General features: G+C 36.1%; 1 protein-coding gene across 2 annotated transcripts in view; it reads left to right on the top strand.

The window, feature by feature from the left end:
* ttc12 (tetratricopeptide repeat domain 12) overlaps positions 1-19119 on the top strand; it is a 143908-nt gene that overhangs the window by 88320 nt on the left and 36469 nt on the right. For both annotated transcript variants that reach the window (XM_039763999.1, XM_039764000.1), the window contains 4 exons: positions 3729-3917; positions 7292-7361; positions 9329-9417; positions 13706-13874. In XM_039763999.1, the coding sequence (XP_039619933.1) occupies positions 3729-3917; positions 7292-7361; positions 9329-9417; positions 13706-13874 (517 nt within the window). The remainder of the gene's footprint in view (positions 1-3728; positions 3918-7291; positions 7362-9328; positions 9418-13705; positions 13875-19119) is intronic.

A 19119-nucleotide genomic window follows, 5' to 3' on the forward strand; every position in this document is an offset into this window, starting at 1 on the left:
AGTCCACAATATATAATATATATAGTGGCAGAAGACAAGCGACCTTGCCCCACCGGGACACCTGGAGAAGGAAAGGACCAGAAGTGGGGCAATATCTTCCCTGAGGCACAAGAGGGCAGCCCCCCTGGATTACATCAGGGTTACAGTTGGAGAGCTTGGAAGCTCAACCCTGTTGGGGTCCGTGGCCACTGCCAGGGGGCACCTGGACGATCCCGGAGCCTTGGATGGCAACACTTACGCCACAACAAGAAGTGCTGCCGGAAGTGGAACTTAGTGCACCTGGAGTGCTTCTGGGTGCCCGTTCAGCACTTCCGCTACACCAGGAAGTGCTGCGGGAGGTTCATCGGGGTGCATCTGGAGCACATCCGGGTGCAGCATGAAAGGGGCCACCTCACTCCAATCGAGGAGCCTGAGTTGGTGGAAGAGGGCGGAGCTTGCGAGGAGTGGAGTAGAGGTGGCAATAGAGAGAGAAGAAGAGAAAGGACTGTGAGCTTTACTGGTGATTTGTGCATTGTTTGGTGTGTTCTGAGTAAGCAGATACAGTCTGTGATAATGTGTACCTTAAGTATACTTAAATCTGTTCTCATTTGTTACCTTTTTGAGGTTCCATTACAGAATTCTTCATATAAGATTTTTTTTGGTGATCTGTTTTCACTGAATGGATTGAGTGAATTGAATTCCTTTGTTGTCAAAGATTCAATGTAGGACTCCTCCACAGAAAACAATAATCTTCCCATAATATGAGAAAAATGGCACAATAAAACAATGCAAATATACAATATGAAAACATAGGAAAATGTACATATACATATAGTGCCGAGTGCTGTTCCAGGAGCACTTAATGAACTGATTGAGTGTATTTATAGTTCTTGGGATGAAAATGTTTCTGAACCTCGACGTCTGTGCAGGAAAGATGCTTTAGGATTTGTCAGATGAGAGAAGTTCATCTATGTAGATGCTGGTGTCTTTACTGAGGCAGCCTGTGCTATAGGTGTCCTCCAAGGCTGTTAGCTGCACCCTGACAATCCTCTGTACTCTCAACACAACCTGTTGTAGATCTTTCTGATCAGCAGCTATGCAGCTGAGATACCACATGCAAATATAGTGGGATAAAATACTCTCTTTGATGCAGCGCTAGTAGGTCAGCAGCACCTGTCAAGGGAGGCCAGCTTTTTTCAACATTCTTAAGAAAAACAGCTGTTGCTGTGCCTTCTTCAGCAGTGCCATGGTGATAGCTGTCCATGAAAGGTACCTGGTGATATACAGTATATCCCCAGGAACCTAAAGCTTGATATACACTCCACTCTGTCCCCTTTGGTGAAAATTGGAGAATGATCCTCATCATATAATCTTCTGAAACTAATAATGAGCTCCTTGGTCTTCTCTGTATTGAAGGATAGGATGTTCACTGAGCACCATCTGACCACATTTTTCACCTCTGCTCTGTAGGCTGATTAGTCATTATTGGAAATTAGGCCAATCACTTTTGTGTCATCTGTAAATTTTGTGTTGGTATTGGTGGTATATGCATCTATATAATCATGAGTGAACAGGGAGTAGAGGATGGGGCTCAGTATACAGCCTTGTGGTGTGTCTGTGTTCAGGGTTATGGTGGCGGAGAAATGGGGGCCCTGCTGTACCACCTTATGGTTCTCCGGCAGGAAGTGGAGGATCCAATTACATAATGGTATGCTGAGGCTCAACTTGTACAGTTTACAGTAGTAAACAGTAGTGAAAGCAGAACTATAGTCTACAAATGGCATTCTCATGTATATGCCCTATCCCTCTAGATGAGTCAGGGCTATGTGCAGAGCTAGATAGATAGCATCATCTGTAGCTCTATTTGCTCTGTAAGAAATTGATATGAGTCCAGGGAGGTGGGGATGCTGGCTTTAACATAAGAGAGAACCAGGGTTTCAAAGCACTTCATTATTATTGGTGTCAGAGCGACTGGCCGATAGTCCCTCATATTACTGATGTTGGCATTATAATGGCTGACATAAGGCATGCAGGGACCATTTCCAATGTCTTGGAGAGATATTTATAAATACCTCAGCAAGCTGCTCAGCACAGTTCCTAAGAACCCGTCCTGAAATTCCATCCGGTACAGCAGCTTTATGTGGACCCTCTGCAGTGTGCGCCATACGTCATACATGCACAGTTTGATGGTGGGAGACTTGGCATCCTCTGTGGCTGTAATATTTCTAGTTGGAGTAGAGTTACTAGATTCAAAGTGGGCAAAAATGTGTTGAGATCATTGGCTAATGTAACATCACTGTGGGGAGAGACAGGGCTGCCTTTGTGGACAGTAATAGCTCAAATGTATATTCTTGTGAGTATGCGTGGAAGACAAATGTTTATATAGAATACAACATTCTTTTGGCAGATACATTCAACTCATGCACTTACCCATCATCAGTACCTTGACTGTTTTGACACAAGAGATATATAGTAGATGGCTGGAAGCTTGTAAACAAAAAGTATTTGACCTTCAGTAGTAAAGTCATTTTAGAACATACTTATTACTTCAACAGAGAATAATATAATTAAAGTAATGCATTTGTTATATCACAAGACAAAGATAAATATACAAAGGAAATAGCATGATATACAGTACAAACATATAAAAGGCAAAGTCTGTTCTTTTGTTCCATTGTGATTGCATATAAAGCTAAATGTCCTGTTAATTTGGTGAGTTGGCTCACCTTGTGCTCATTTAAAACATGAAACAGCAATTCTTTCACCTACTGTTCTCTATGTCTTTCTCTCGATTCTCCATTTAATTATCAGATGCAATTTTGTACAACTTACTTTTAGTTTTCCACTGTGTCTTACATTTTCAGGTGTTTGAAATTTAAGGTAGCCTTCATAACCTCTTCGCTCTCTTATTAGAAGCTAACTTCTAACCTAGATTAACAATTATTTCAAAGCCAATCAGACAGTTTTAACTAATTACACAACAACTCACAATTCCCCCGTCCAGTGTAAATCATAGCATTGTAGCTCAAAAGGATTAAGATTTGAATTTGAAAAAATAATAAATGATAATTGATAGCCACTAAACATCACTGCTAATCTCTATTTGCGATTTCCATTCCAGACTCTTTCTTACATTAATTATTTACCATTATCAACAGTTTGTGAACTTATGTACGACTTGATCAGTCTGAACTTGCATAAGCTGGTGCCTGATTATCTTCAGTCATGTGTATTCCTTCCTTCCTTTTTGGAGCTAATGACCACAGAATTTGCACATAGAGATCTCATAGACAACTGTGCAATTCAGACAAAATTCACAACTGGCCCACCACCAGATCTAATAAAGGGACAGCATACATAAACACCTAGATTGCCAGGGACAAAGTTTCTTGATGTTAATGTTAAATTGTTTGAAGTTATTTCTTCTCTATACAATTAAGAACAGGCCTAGAAATTTTAATTTGCAGTGTCTTGTTAAACAGAGGTTCAGTAGTTTACCAACACTAGAATAGGCTAACCAAGGACATCCATTTATAACTCTGGTAGAGGAAATTTTGTCATTAAGAACTGAACTATTTAGGCAAGGCAAAAATAAGTATCCAGAATTTCAAAATGTTTTTTGTGGTTTCTTACTGTGAAATAATTCATCAGTTATTAAGCATTTTTATGGTTATTACATACACTTTCTGTTAAATACTTCTTGCACATTTTTGGTTTTATCTATTGATACTTGACTATTATAATTACAGACTACATCAATGAAGTAAATTTGAAAGAAAAGAAAACTGAGCAAGAAAGAAAAGCGCATGAAGAATTTGAAGAAGGAAAAGAAAATGCCACCTCAGTTTATGAACTTCTTCAGAAATTATCTAAGCCAAATCAAATAAACCTGTATTATACCGGTGGCATACAGCTTTTAACTGCAATGATTAAACAAAGTAAGTCAGTTTTCCTGCACCAGCCCAAAGATTTGTGTTATATTTAATTGTGATTTGAAACTGCTCCATGGCAAATGACAGTAGATGCACCCTTTAGTGTACTGGTCCCTCTATGTTGCTTGGGTAGGCACTAATTCCTGAACAGTCTGCATGTGAGTTAACTTAAGCAAGTTCAGTAAAATGGATGAAAAGATTGTTATGAATGTCCAGTACAGCAGAATTTTTCAATCATGCTATTGATCCGTTTCACTTTTTAAACTTAACCACTCTGACAGATCTCTGAGATGCTGTAGGTTGTCTGATATTTGTCAAATACTCGGCCCTACTTTCACTACAAAACAGAGTAATTGAAAATGCAGTTGACATGGAATTGTTATTTTCGCTTCCAAGAATATGATAGAAAAAGTAATCTTTCAATGATTAAGGCATAATTTCTGTTTGTATTATTCTGGTTGTCTGAACACAATTTAACATCAATAACATTATAATGCATATTGTGTAAATAATTTGAGGACATATTTTTTCTGTTAAGTAGTATTGATGTGATTTTTATTTTGCATTTTTATGTGCAGATCTGCAAATGTCAGATTGTTTTCTCCTCATGTTTCCTTCTGTCTCAAGCAGATATGTGTACAGTTGACTAGTGCACATCTTGCAAGGCTTACTCAAAGATCAATATGAACGTTTTCTGACACACATTAATAAATTTACTAATGTACTTCTTCATTGTGAATCTTAAATATTTCATAAGCATTATTTCCTGCTGTTATTTTTGTCACATTAATTTGTTAAACTGTTTATATTCAGTGATTGTTTTTCATAAAATGTCATTTTATTTAAAAATATTTTGAAATACAAGTTGTATTATCATTTCACCAGTAACGCCTCACTGCACAATAACGTGCAGTGAATACACTTGACTTGAGCTGTTTCTCTGTACTTTTAGCATTCATTTGCTCAGAGGTTCATGCGCTTGAAGCTTCCTAAACAACTCTTCTTTTCTCCACCCTAGCAGCCTGCTTCTTCTCTTCTTTCGTTGGCATTTTTTCTCATTAAAACTGATTAAGTCAGTGTTTGTGTTGCAATCACTTAGTACGTTTTCCTTAATTTTTCACTTAAGCTGTCACTTAAGTCTTCAATCTGCCTCAAGAATGATTTAAGATATGAAGAGGTAGGGAAAGTGATGGCGAAGGTGGTAAATACGAGAACAGCGCCCGTACACATGTGGCACACGGCCGCCCTGCTGGCCACTACTGAGAGCTGATTATACAATAAAATAAAAGTAAAAAGAGGAATAACCTCAGATGTCAATCAACACCATTGAAGAAGATAGTAGACATCACATAGTATATGTGTACCAAATTTCAGGTCAAACGGTTTGCGAGCTACAGGTGATTTAAAATCCTGGACAGACAAACGAACAGCCACGGTAGCGTATTATATAAGAAGATATGAGAGGAAATAGATTGCTCAGTGATTTGGGAAACTGGACTTCCTAAGTCTTTTGCTTCATTTACATAACCAGCCAGTATTTTAAAAAAATACTACAAAGTGAAATGGAATACCAATTATCACTTATTCTAGATCTGGAATGCACTTGTTGGTGTGTCTTCCTGTTTTTAAACTGCCTATTTATCAGAAACTACAAAAAACAATTAAGCACAGGCAAGATGTATAAAAACATATAAAATATGGTTTGCATGACTTATTTGTTATAGTTTAGTGTATGTAGATACTTTAAAGTGTTTTAAGTGGTACATAAGCTTTCTAGGTTGTTTTTGTATGTCAGAATTATTTTTTAATTTATATTTTACAGGAGATAGATCAATGTTTAATGAATTTTCAGCATTATTACCTTTTAGTTTAAACACTTTCTGCATTTACTTTTATACTTTCTTATTTAGGCTGACATTTTTGATGGAAGATTATAAAGTTCTTTGCAAAGTTCTTCATTCCATGAATAATTTCTTCAGTTGAAAGCAAGTGTCAAAATTTTACAGGTTATGCAGTATATTCTCATTAATGGAAAAGTCCCTATATCGTATTCGAATGATTCCATCATTGATATTGTAATTAGGGGCCAACATTCCAGTTTTGTTGAGATGGATAACAGAATTAAGTCTTTATTTTAACTATTCTATACAACGTGAAGAGCTGACATTAGAGAATATTATATTTTGATGATGTTGTTTAGAAACTGTTGCTTCTTGATAGATTCTGAAAGAGTTTAAACTACTATCTTCCATATGCATCGCATAACTTTAACTTTTATTAGGATGTTGAAGGACAAAAGAAATGTTCCTTCTTCACTGACTTCCTTGGTCCTATTAGGATATAAGATTCAGAGAAAGATTATTCTCTGTATGTGTGTGCAGCCATGTGAACTCCACAGCTGAATTCATTTATTTTTTTAGAACTTTATCCATACTTTTCATTCTTTCTTTGTTTCCTTTTTGCCATCCAATGTTTTGGATTATATTGTCATTTATTTACTTGCTTTTATTTGTATGTATTTTAAAATATCTCACTCTGGTTTGTTTTACACCTAGTTGGTCTCTCTTGGGTAAAGTGAGCATCTTCAATGAAATTGTTTGTTTGCTATGCCAAATGTGTCATTGCTTTGTGGATGTGTAAATTTTACCAAACAGAATAATTTTAAATACTGTATTGAATTTAGGCAATGTATGATGCAAGAAATCATGAGGTCTCTTTTCACTATTAACCTAATCCTTATTCCTCCTTGAAAAGATTGTGACAAAGCAGTTTTTGAATAATAAATGATAATGTATTACAACCTAATGCCTAAGCTAATACTATAGACTGCCTTATACCCTTTTTGTTTTAAATTTATGATAAGTAAGCTTCAATGGTCTGGTTACTAAACTGCTAGAATTTAAACCACTAAGTGGCTGGTTTAATTTGTGCCTTTGACTCACCCTGCAACCTTGAAAAAGTTCAAAACAATATATTTGTAATAAAAACACTTTATGCCTGTTCCTTTAATCCAATACAGTAAGTAACTATGAAAAGAATGTATGTAAACAAAACATTGGAAAGCTTTGTGATATTTTAAAACTAATGATTTATTTCAGCAACATTTTCCTCATTTTAATAAAAAAATATACAGAATATAAAATGATAGCACATATTTATTTTTAATAAACTGTTAGAATCATGTTATGCAAAGATTAAACCGATGTTGATAACTTGACTTACATTTTTATAACCTGAAAAATTCCTATGTGTATGGATGACCTTGACATTTAATTTCTGTGTTTACAGCTGCGTGAGTATCTTCTGAAATTATAGACTCTTGAAAGAGTGTACAAGAAACAGCTACAGTAGCCTGACATTATCTCTCCATTTTTTTGCAGACACTGAACAAGCATTATTCAGGATCAACAATGGCTTCAGTATAATCAACAGCAATAACTTTGTAAAAAGGTAAGGGCACTTGTAAGGAGATCACTGCAAATTTGCAGAAACCTGATACTGAATGTTATCCTGGAAAAAAGACAAACAAATCTTTTCAGTCAAAGACACAGTGGCCTATGTTTATAGATAAATGGGATGATGATCTGTCATATTTACAATCTTTAATCACTTAGTAATATTTTGAGGTAATAGAACGTTACAGATAAACAGGCAGGAATAGACATCTTTTGATTTTATGATTTAAATCTCTGTGTGTCTTTCTTATTTTGACCAATAAAACATGTTTTTATGATTAATATACAATGTATTATTCATTCTTACCAGTATGAGTTTCTATGAATAAACATTCCTTTATTTTTTATTTTATTTGGAACAAGCAACTCCTACATCTCAAATTATTCTATTAATCTCATAAAAAATGTCCATACGTTATGGACACCACTTTTCTAAAATAACAATTTGAAATTAAGTGTATAAAAATTACTATAAAATAACATTTAAGTTTTTTGTATTCACGTGTAATAAAAATATTCATTTGCTCCTGGAAAAAGAACATTTTTAATAGATGGACTACTTATTGAATTTATAAAATAAAAGTGTAAGAATGTTTGGTTGTTTATTTTGGATAAATATGGATTCCATATACAACAATAAACTCATGCATACAGAGAGATTATCCACTGTAGATTAACAAGATTCACAAAATGCCAGGTTAGAGGGTGTTTGTTCTGGACAATTCTTCACTCTTTCTGTATGAGTACAGCGTCACAGTTTTTGAATACAAGATGAAGATATCTCCTTTGGATTAGATTACAGCTGTGTGGTGGCATCAATAACAAATATACCACCACACCTGTTAAAAGTAATTGAGAATAATTTACATGCAACTGTATAATTTACTTGCAACTGAACATTGTATTTCACTATCCATTTATGCATCCATTTTATTCATTTGATTAATTCATTTCATCTGAGTCATTGTTGCATAGAACCAACACCTGTCCTAGTACACATCAGAGAAACCAACTGTGGGTGAGGTGTCAGGCCATCACAATGTACATAAAAACATTTGTACTTTCTCATAACTGGTCAATCACCAATAACCATAATCTGAACATTTTTGGAATGCGATAAAGAAATTGAATTGTCAGAAAAAAAACAGGTAATCTCAGGAAAAAAATGCAAACTTCATACCAACAGTTCATGAGGCAGCAATGTAAATAATTCTGTTGCAGCTTTGAAGAAGTAGCCCTGCCATTTAATCTGAGAATAAAATTATATAAATTCATTGTATATCATAAAGCAAGTAATTGACTTAAATGTCATAAATATATGAACAGGGTATTATTGTTAATTTTAGATAAACTGTGTTTTTGTATTCTGCAGTCAGGAGGAAATGATGTTACAAAGTCTATATTTAGATTTAAAAAGTGATGTAAATAATAAGGCAGGAATGCTAATTTGTTAATCCGAGGATTTTAAAATGTGGGTCAGATACAAAATGTATCAAAATCAGATATTTCAGAATGTAGATCCAATTCATTTGCAAGGTTATTTGAATTATTCCATTACGCAAATCTTTCATTTTAGTATATATACAGTTGGCCACTCTAGCTTTGATTTTATCGATATTTCCTTAAAAACAGATTTGGCAATGTACTGCTTATGCTTTGTGCATTATGTTAGAGAAGTACTGTATCTTTTCAGAAAAAGAAGGATGCATCTCTTTGACATACACTGCCAGGTCATCGTGATCCTTTTTATAGGTCATTTCTTAAAGACGATTAATATTCTCAACATTTTATTGAGAGACCAAATTGCTATTACAGAACACCATGAAATTCATGTCAATAATAATCTTTTCTTTTTTGTGTATTTGTTTTTCTAAAGGTGCATGAATAGTCTATTGCTACTTAAAGCACTGTTTAAAGAAAAATGAAGGTGAATGTTTGTTTATTTAAATCATACTTTTTCAGATGTATTTCTGGAGAAAATAACACATTTTTTGATGAAGAGTTATGTTTGTCTGTTTTGGGACTGTGGTGTGCAGTTTGCAAGGAAAATGGTAAGTGCCATTCTAGTTTATGTGGTTTTCCATTTTAAATATTTGAGCCATGTACAATAGCTCCATTCCATTCTCTCATCCAGGTAGTAATCTGCTAGTGGTACATCAGTGTGATTTAAGCAACTGCAAACAAAGTTTCTTTTCTTTGCATCCCATTATTGCTCTTTAAAATACTACCTTATTTTATGTATTTATTACCTTATCAATTTTGCTTAATCTTCAAAACTATAGAGTTGCCCCAACATTATTTTCTGTTTAAATGTTTCTTAAGAAATTTTTTCATTTTGCTATTAAGTTATTCACTGTTTGCATAATAATGTGAAATTCTGTGATTTCAGAAAGGAGGCACAAACCAGAATGCTTATTTGCTGATGGTATACTATGAGTTCTTCCTGTCAGTTTCATGTATTGTTATTACACCTTACATAAATGCCTTTGTACAGGTTGTAATTTTTGGTGCAGGAGATTGAACACATGTAATTACAATATTGGATATGGTAGGATAAATTAGTGCAACGGATATGGTTCAATAAATATAGAAATCACAACACTGTAAATAATGTCAAAACAACCAATAAATAAGAAGATAAGAATTAAAAAATTAACAAAATACCATTCATGTTATAAAGTTTATTTACTCAAATAATAATTAAGGTGTTCCAGAGTCTCTTTCAGATATCCTCCTTCGTCTATGTGGTGAAATGGAATTAATTTAAATTCATGAGCAATGGTGAATGTAAATGGCTTCAGTCTCTCTTTTTGCGGTTTGTTTGTGGCAATAGACTGTCCTTCAACAAATAAACCAAACATGCTTATTTTGTTCATGCCATAGGGAGCTGTAGAATATGGATATATACATTAATGCAGACACATATATATGCAAACAACCTAATACAGTATATAGAAAACCAAGTCAGATTAGATGTTGCTCTCATTCTCCAATAAAACAGGCAGTGCATTAAGAATTATAGTTCTCCTGTTTAACTCTTGTATAAAGGATTGTCTAAAAACAGCATTCATTTGGCTTTGTAAAATGATTATTAAATGATTTGGTATTTTTGTCTAGTTTATAGGTTTCTTCCATTACATAATGGGATGTACCTGATGTTTGACCTTTGAGGTTGGATGTGTGTGCTTTCCTGTTACATTTTCAGGGAGAAAGTTGTAAAAGTTAAAGATTTACACAATACACAAGATACTACTTTAAGTAGCATCATCAACATGAAATGTAAATCCTAATACATTTCCTGGCTTTATTCTAGATAAAAGTATACACACATTATTATCTTCAGAGCCAAAAATACAAACCAGTAATGATATTTATAGTTTTTTGTACAGTATGGTTCCTATCATCTCAAGACAGAGAGGAAGTGTTTTGCCAATGGATAGATTTTCACTTTCAATTATGGAAGAAGAGTGTAGTTTTTGTTTTATTCCAAGTCTTTCTGTTAGATTGCATCTTGTGCTGCTCCTCCAGTGATTGTCTTTGAGGTCGTTGAGGTCTTTGAGGGGACTGGGCGGTCTCATGGTCTGGAATCCCTACAGATTTTATTTTTTCTCCAGCCGTCTGGAGTTTTTTTGTTTTTTCTGTCCCACCTGGCCATTGAACCTTACTCTTATTCGATGTTAATTAATGTTGATTTATTTTGTTTTCTTATTGTGTCTTTTTTCTATTCTTTATTATGTAAAGCACTTTGAGCTACTGTTTGTATGAAAATGTGCTATATAAATAAAAGTTGTTGTTGTTCACAAGGTGTTCCTCTCTTCCTAGTACAAAGTATGGATAGTTAGTGATTAGTTCTTCTTCACTGTTCTTTAACAAATCTGAACTCAATGCAGCAGCCACTCCCAAATTCATTACAGTCTTGGCCAAAAGTTTTGAGAATGACACAAATATTAATTTTCACAAAGTCTACTGCCTCAGTTTTTATGATGGCAATTTGCATATACTCCAGAATGTTATGAAGAGTGATCAGATGAATTGCAAGTAATTGCAAAGTCCATCTTTGTCATGAAAATGAACTTAATTTAAAAAAGAAAACGTTTGCACCGCTGTTGTGATGAAGGCTTCAGGGCGACCAAGAAAGTACAGTAAGCGCCAGAACCATCTCCTAAAGTTGATTCAGCTGTGGGATTGGGGCACCACCAGTGCAGAGCTTGCTCAGGAATGGCAGCAGGCAGGTATGAATGCATCTGCATGCACAGTGAGGTGAAGACTTTTGGAGGATGGCCTGGTGTGAAGAAGGACCGCAAAGAAGCCACTTCTCTTCAAGAAAAACATCAGGCACAGACTGATATTCTGCAAAGGGTACAGGGATTGGACGGCTGAGGACTGGGGTAAAGTCGTTTTCTCTAATGAATCCCTTTTCCGATTGTTTGGGGCATCCAGAAAAAAGATTGTCTGGAGAAGGAAAGGTAAGCGCTACCATCAGTCCTGTGTCATGCCAACAGTAAAGCATACTGAGACCATTCATGCGTTGGGTTGCTTGTCAGCGAAGGGAGTGGGCTCACTCACAATTTTGCCTAAGAACATGAGTAAAGAATAGTACTTAAATAGTATTTATTTACTTCCTAAAGCCTAAAGTCACAAGTAGTGTGCAGAGGGCATGATCAAAAATGTGTGTAATGCCACGAAAAGTGCCTGCTGACACTTTAGTATGCAAGCAATGGTTATGTGCATTCTTGCTCCGATGTAGAAGGGAGTTGAGTTTACCTCTGTTATAGCACGTCTATGTGCAAATAGCTGTGTCAGATGCAGGGGTGGGGTGTGTTTGGGCTTGTGAACGCGGCAGAGATAATAAAACTGACTAAAAAAACCAAAGCTAACCTTTACAAGTATCATAAATTACACCGGCTGTTACAGACTGAAATCAAATGTATGTTTTTATTCTAAAATAGTAAGACTAAGAGCAGTTTACTTCTCAAAATGGAGTGGTGCAGAAGCAAACTCGTGACCTTTTGATTCCTAGTCGGCAGCTGATTCTATTGCACCACGGAGGCAGTCCTAATAAACGGGTGTCAATGTCGCATGTTAAGGCGGCTTTTTGTTTCTGCAGTTATATTTTTGAATAAAAACGCAATTGTTGTGTTAGATTTGTACCTTTTGCGAAAGTATTTCTTTGATACTTCAGGCTTCATACATTATATAGTTTATGCCTACATTTTGTCATCTACTACTAGAATACAAAAAAACTTTTCTGTTTTAACAATGTGTTTACACAGATTACTGTAGAAACGGAACAGACATGAAATGCGTGCATTCCAAACAACGATCTATTATTTCCACTCTAAAACTCCACTTCACTCCCAGAAAATCAATCAAGGCATGAGCTGGGAGAAGTTTGTGCATGTTCTAAGTCGGTGGGGGGATGGAATATCCGGCTGCTTGCAGCTTTTCTTTTATCAGCACATTTAGATGACAAAAGACGTTGGTGGAGAGCTGTGAATGATTTTAAGAAGCGATTTAAGGTGGGACGGATTTACGAGTTTTTCACGTAGGCTCTGGTAATTCTAGTGTTAATCTCATTGAGAATTTGTGGTCAATCCTCAAGACACAGGTGCACAAACAAAATCCCACAAATTCTGACAAACCCCAAGTTTTGACTCTTTGCATAAACTTAATTTCATTGTCAATAAAAGCCTTAGAAACTGAAATGCTTGTAATTATACTTCAGTATACCATAGAAAAATCTGACAAAAAGATCTAAAAACACAAGCAGCAAACTTTGTCATTCTCAAAACTTTTGTCCTTGACTGTACTGGATGTATTCAGCTACTGAGATCTGTCACAAGGTTTCCTGTCTTTGAAGGTTTGAAGTGAGGGAGTAAAAAAACCCTCACCAAAAATTAGGACAATATGCAGGCTTCTCAAAAACTTCCTTTTTGCCTGGAATTAAATTCCAGTCTCCAGCAACAACTGGTGCCTATTTAAGAAACTGCTGAAAATCTATAACCAATGATTGTCTAACATGGTTTTAACAGACCAATGCTAAAACAAATTTTTTTACATACCTTGTCATTCTGGTCATTTACATTTATTTTAATAAATATACATATTTTATTACTTTTGAATATGCTCTTGTGTGATGCTGGTTCAAATCAAAGATTGATACAAAATGTTACTTGAAAATGTAAATTCAGTACATTGTGATTTATTTAAGATACTGACTTTATTTCTAATCTAATTTATTAACATTTGGAAGACAGAATATCCTAATTCTGCATTAAGTAATGTTAGTGAAATTTTCCAGTTTAATTCCAAGGTTTTAATTAGGCTGATGTTTTCCAGAGGAAAATCAACAGCTTTTAATCCAGTCAGAGAATGGAAGCAAATACCTAATTGACCCACTTAGATCCAGCATGCCAGAGATTCAAAAGGAATGCTTGTCTCTCCTGTGCCTCTACTCACAGACTGAATATGGAAGGACTCTGCTTCTGAAAAATCTGAATCTGCCAAAGTAAGTACCATTATTAATGTCTGACAGGATTTCAAAGGATGGAGCACATTATTGTGAAAAATTAATTTTAAACTTATACATTGCTTGTATGCCTGGTATTTTTCATTAATAGAAATTTAAATACTATTCAATCATTTGTAAAGCATTGTTTTATCAAACATACATACATTTTAGCCATTTTTTAAAGCACACTTTCTTTTAACATTAAAATTTTGATGTTTGGTTGCAGCAGTAACTGGCTTGACTACAAGCCTTTCTATAAGGTTTCACAAGATAGCTGCTTGGCTGCCACTTCCTTTTGCCTTCATGTGAGTGCATCTATTCATACAAATACAAAAACGCAAGGATTCATTATTGCTCTCCCTGCGCAAGGTCTCTGTGGTTTGTTTCTCCTTGTCAGGGTATCATAGTTTTCTTGACATTCAGTATGTGTATACTACCTTCTCAGATGTACTTTGCAAACTATATTCCCAATAGTATAACAAGTCTTGTACTGAATATCTGTGCTAACCAGCTGACTCCAGTGTTTACCACTATATTTAACACATCTCAGATGCTTGCTTCTAATGTTCCACCATTGTCACTGTCCACAACAACAACTCCATCCAGTGTAAATGACTACTTGCCTGCAGCTCTCACTTCAGTTGTTATGAAATGATTTGAACATCTTATTAAGGACCATTTCTGCTCCTGCCTTCCCAAAGACATGGATCCAGTCAGTTTGCATACAAATCAAATAGATCCACAGATCTATGACATTTTTCAGGTACTACACTCTACCATTTCTTACTTAGAGACTTATTAAAAAGGTTATGTAAGGCTGTTGCTTATTGTCGTTGGCTCAGCCTTCAAAACAATTATCCCTACTAGAATAGCAGAATCTGGGACTGAGGTCCACCTTATATACGTGGAACCTGGACTTTTTGTCTGCAAGACTCCAAGTAGGTAGAGTGGGGGAAAAAACACCTACAGGTCCATTAGGCTGAACACTTGCATATTCTGGGGGGGTGTTTTTAGCCAGCTGCTGTATTCACTGTACACACATGATACTATAGCAAGGTACAGCTCAAACATCATTGTAAAATTTGCTGATAACACAGCTGTGGTAGCCCTCATTAGCAACAACAACCCTACCTAGATGATGTAACTATCTTGTCACTATGATGTTAGAAACACAGCCTGTCCATCAGCGTCAGCAAAGCAAAAGAGTTCATAGTAGATTTCAGCAGAGAGAACGAGAAGCAAAGAACTGAGTGCACACCTCTGTTTAATAACAGTGCTGACATGGAAAGGGTTGACTGTTTCAAATACCTGTGAATCAACATCAGGAGTGACTTAAAATGGTCCAAAAATACAAACATTCTGGTGAGAAAGACAAGGTAGTGCATTTACCATCTAAGACCAACTGAACAAATTCTGTGTCAAAAAGACGCCTTGAAGTCCTTTAAACTTGCAGCCATTGAAAGCATACTGTCAGAATGCATCACTTCATGGTATGGAAATGGCTCAGAAAAGGAGCATACAGCTCTGCAGAGAATTTTTGCACTCAGCTGAGTGCATCATAGGGATAATCAGTACCATCACTACTGGACCTCTATATAGAAAGGTGCACTACCAAGGCAGTCATGATCATTAAAGCCCCCCACCACCACCACCATTTCTGCAGCCTGTTTAAATTGTTAAGATCTGGCAGGCACCTGCATTGCCTGAAATCAAGAACAGAAAGACAGAGAAAGAGCTTTCCAGGTAATAAAAATAGCAAATGGTCAACTTATTCCATAAAATGGTAAAAATAATCAGTCTATTATTTTAACCCTTTTTATTACTGTATTTAATAATTATATTAAAATTGTAACTCTAATATGTATATGTATTGCACAGTTACAATTACTTGAGTATTTTTAATCTGCACCTTTTAATATTTATAGTATCTTCTTATATAATATGCTACCGTCTGTCCAGGATTTTAAATCACCTGTAGCTTGACCTATTGACCTATTGACCTGAAATTTGCTACACATATACTACGTGACCTCTACTATTCACTTTCGGGGTGATGAGCCAAGGTACTATTTTCACTTGAGTTTTTTTCTGAAGAACTTGTTTTAATAAAATGTTTAGAAAAAAATGATACGTCAAGTGGTAGAAGACAGGAAAATCTACACTGATCGGAAATTCTGAAGTAGGAGAACAAAGCTGGATTGAACCATTTAATTATACCACATGTTCAGTTAATAGCAAGAACTGAAGTGTAGTTATTAAACTGCTGAAAATCTGCAGCTAATGATTGCCTGGCTTGGTTTTGAGTTTTAAAGCCATTATTAAGTCATGGTTTAAATATATTTATAGTATAACCCTATTTTTTTATTGCTTTCATATACAGTGTATTTTAGTCTGTGTAAAAGAGTTTTAAGTAATATTTTAGTTTTTTTTTGTCCTGCCACATCCTTGTTGAATGACTAAGTTATGTCTACCATCAGCTCATGTGTTTTTTTATATTATAATATTAATTACTGCTATTATATTTCCTCTTAGTCTCTATTACAGTTTACAAAGCAAAAACAGTTCAAGTCAGGAATTTGTCTTGTTCAGGTGTTGCTGTAATTCCGATACAAACCATGTAAATTAAAATTACATACATTATTCAATAGTTTATATAATTATTTAAAACTTGTACTCCAAACACCAATATACTGCAGCCTAGTTTCCTTTAAAATTGGCCCTGTCTACTAGAAATCTCAAGATTCCTTGATGTTAAATTCATCCCACTTTTAAATTACCAGTTCTACAAATGCATTTACCGTTAAAACATTTTTTCTACGTCTGGTCAGTCATTCATCAACAAAAACCTAGCTGAGCGACATTAAGCTTTTAAACCTATCCTGGCTGCATCAGCACAAGGCAAAAAACTAATGCAAAAGGTGTGCCAGTATATCACATTGCACATTCATTTACATCCCCACATACATATATACAAGTCCAATATAGGGTAACCATTCAAACTAAAACACATATCTTCAGGATGTTAGAAGAAAACCAAATTAACTGGAGAAAAATTCATGGACATTTGCAGAATTTGCAAGTTCTGCATCAGTAACTTGAATTTGAGCTGGTTCCACGTCATCTGCTTTTTACATGTAAAACATTATTTAGTTTAAAATCTGAATGGTTTAATTTCTTGTTTGATATTTTTTCTTTTTAGCTGTCCTTCAGTTCCACTGGGAATTTAACTATTTTTTTTTTCCCCCAAGTTCATCTCTTTTATTTACTTAATTTTAGCTTCTCTTAATTGATAAAATTATGCTGGCCTAAAGAGATGACCTTAGCACATAATACCCCCATGTGACAGTTTAAATACATAGTGTTATAATCCTATATCTAAGGCTTTTGAAAATTATTTACTGTCAAATAGCTGATATATGCACTCTAAGCTGGTGCTCCTTAAGCAACTTTCTACCACCCACTCTTGTCACCATTACCATGATTATACTTCCTTATGACTCTAATTTTCAAAAATTTGAACATTGGAGGGATTTTATAAAAAGGCATTAGAGAGCTTGGGCTTAGTAGACAACAACCGGTAGTTTGTTGTTATCAAATACTAGCCAACCCGTGGCGTACCATACGCTGCATAATCAGGCCGGTTTTTTAGTGATTTTTAAGCACAGGGAGAAAATTAACATTTGAAAAATCGGTAATGTAATAAATCAGCAAGAAAAGCAACATTGTAACAATGCACATAACGAACCAACACACAATCGTCTGTGCGCTGCTCAGGCGCGGAGGTTGGAACGGGAGGAGAGGAGAAGGACATCCATTTCGCTCCCTCTGTCATGATAGTCTGCTGATTTGTCATGCAGTATGCACTGCCTGCTCATGTGCCCACCTCCAACTCATCATTTGAGTCGTTGTCGTCTTTGCACAGTCCAGATGCACCTGTGCCTCGCATAGACTTTTCATTGCTCTGTGCGGTTTTGGCTGCTTTTCTACAAAGTATATATAATCCACCAAGACACCCAACCACGGTAGTAGCAAGGTGGGGGTCGGGTGTGTACAAAGGGTAGGGACGTAATGAGTGGGAGCGTATGAGTCGCACTTAGTGGGAATTCCACGGTTTGCAGCCCGAATGGGGTTCAACGGCTTACCCACGCCTCTCCACACCGGGTAGACACACGCTCAATCTCATGCATAATTGTTTATTGAATGCTAAACACTTCTGGAAAGACACGGTTGTCTAAAACGGGTTGGTGTGAGAATACAACAGTAAGTGAATGAAAAGATGTTCAGTATGCACTGCCTGCTCATGTGCCCACCTCCAACTCGTCACTTGAGTCGTTGTCATCTTTGCACAGTCTAGATACACCTTTTTCTCACATAGATTTGTCATTGCTCTGTGCGGTTTTGGCTGCTTTTCTATATATAATCCACCAAGACATCCGACCACGGTAGAAGCGATGTGGGAGGGGGGTGTGTACAAAGGGTAGGGACGTAATGAGTGGGAGCGTATGAGTCGCACTTAGTGGGAATTCCACTGTTTGCAGCCTGAATGGGGTTCAGCGGCTTACCCACACCGCTCTGCTCTGGGTAGACACACGGTCAATCTCACGCATAATTATTTATTGAATGCTAAACACTTCTGGAAAGACATGGCTGTCTAAAACGGGTTGGTGTGAGAATACAACAGTAAGTGAATGAAAAGATGGAACTCTGGAGAGAGCAAAATACAACACAATAGTGAACCCGCAGCATAACAAACGCCACGTGGCTCAGACGTGCATGTGGACTCTTAGCACAGACGAAAGGGACTAATTGGGTGGTCGGTGAGTTTTTGCATCCAGGCAAATGAGCAGGCAGTGTGAATGGCTAGAGAGCGACAGTAGACGCCGGCCGGTGAAAAAGGAGTGCTGGTGGGAAGGGAAACGTCTTCCGTGTTCCTGCAGGAGCATCTAAGAAGACGCATGTTTGTCGCGGAAGCGAATAGCTGTATGTAGCGTGTAAAACAGTTTGCTATGGTGCACGTGGTTGTGCGTCGTAACCGAAAACTAATTTTTTAAAGAGTGCCTACTTCATTGTGCTTTAACCTCAGTTGTAAAGGAGTGTTTTAAGGATTCCATTGGATACCCCTCGCAAACCATTTCACATGCTGCATATGGAGAGAAACATGCCTCTTTGAACAGTCAACGTAGCTCGGAGGTGCATGACATGCACATGACATTAACCTGACCTGCCCTGCATGTGGCCTCTA

This window comes from Polypterus senegalus, chromosome 9, assembly GCF_016835505.1.
Source record: "Polypterus senegalus isolate Bchr_013 chromosome 9, ASM1683550v1, whole genome shotgun sequence".
NCBI lineage: Eukaryota > Metazoa > Chordata > Cladistia > Polypteriformes > Polypteridae > Polypterus > Polypterus senegalus.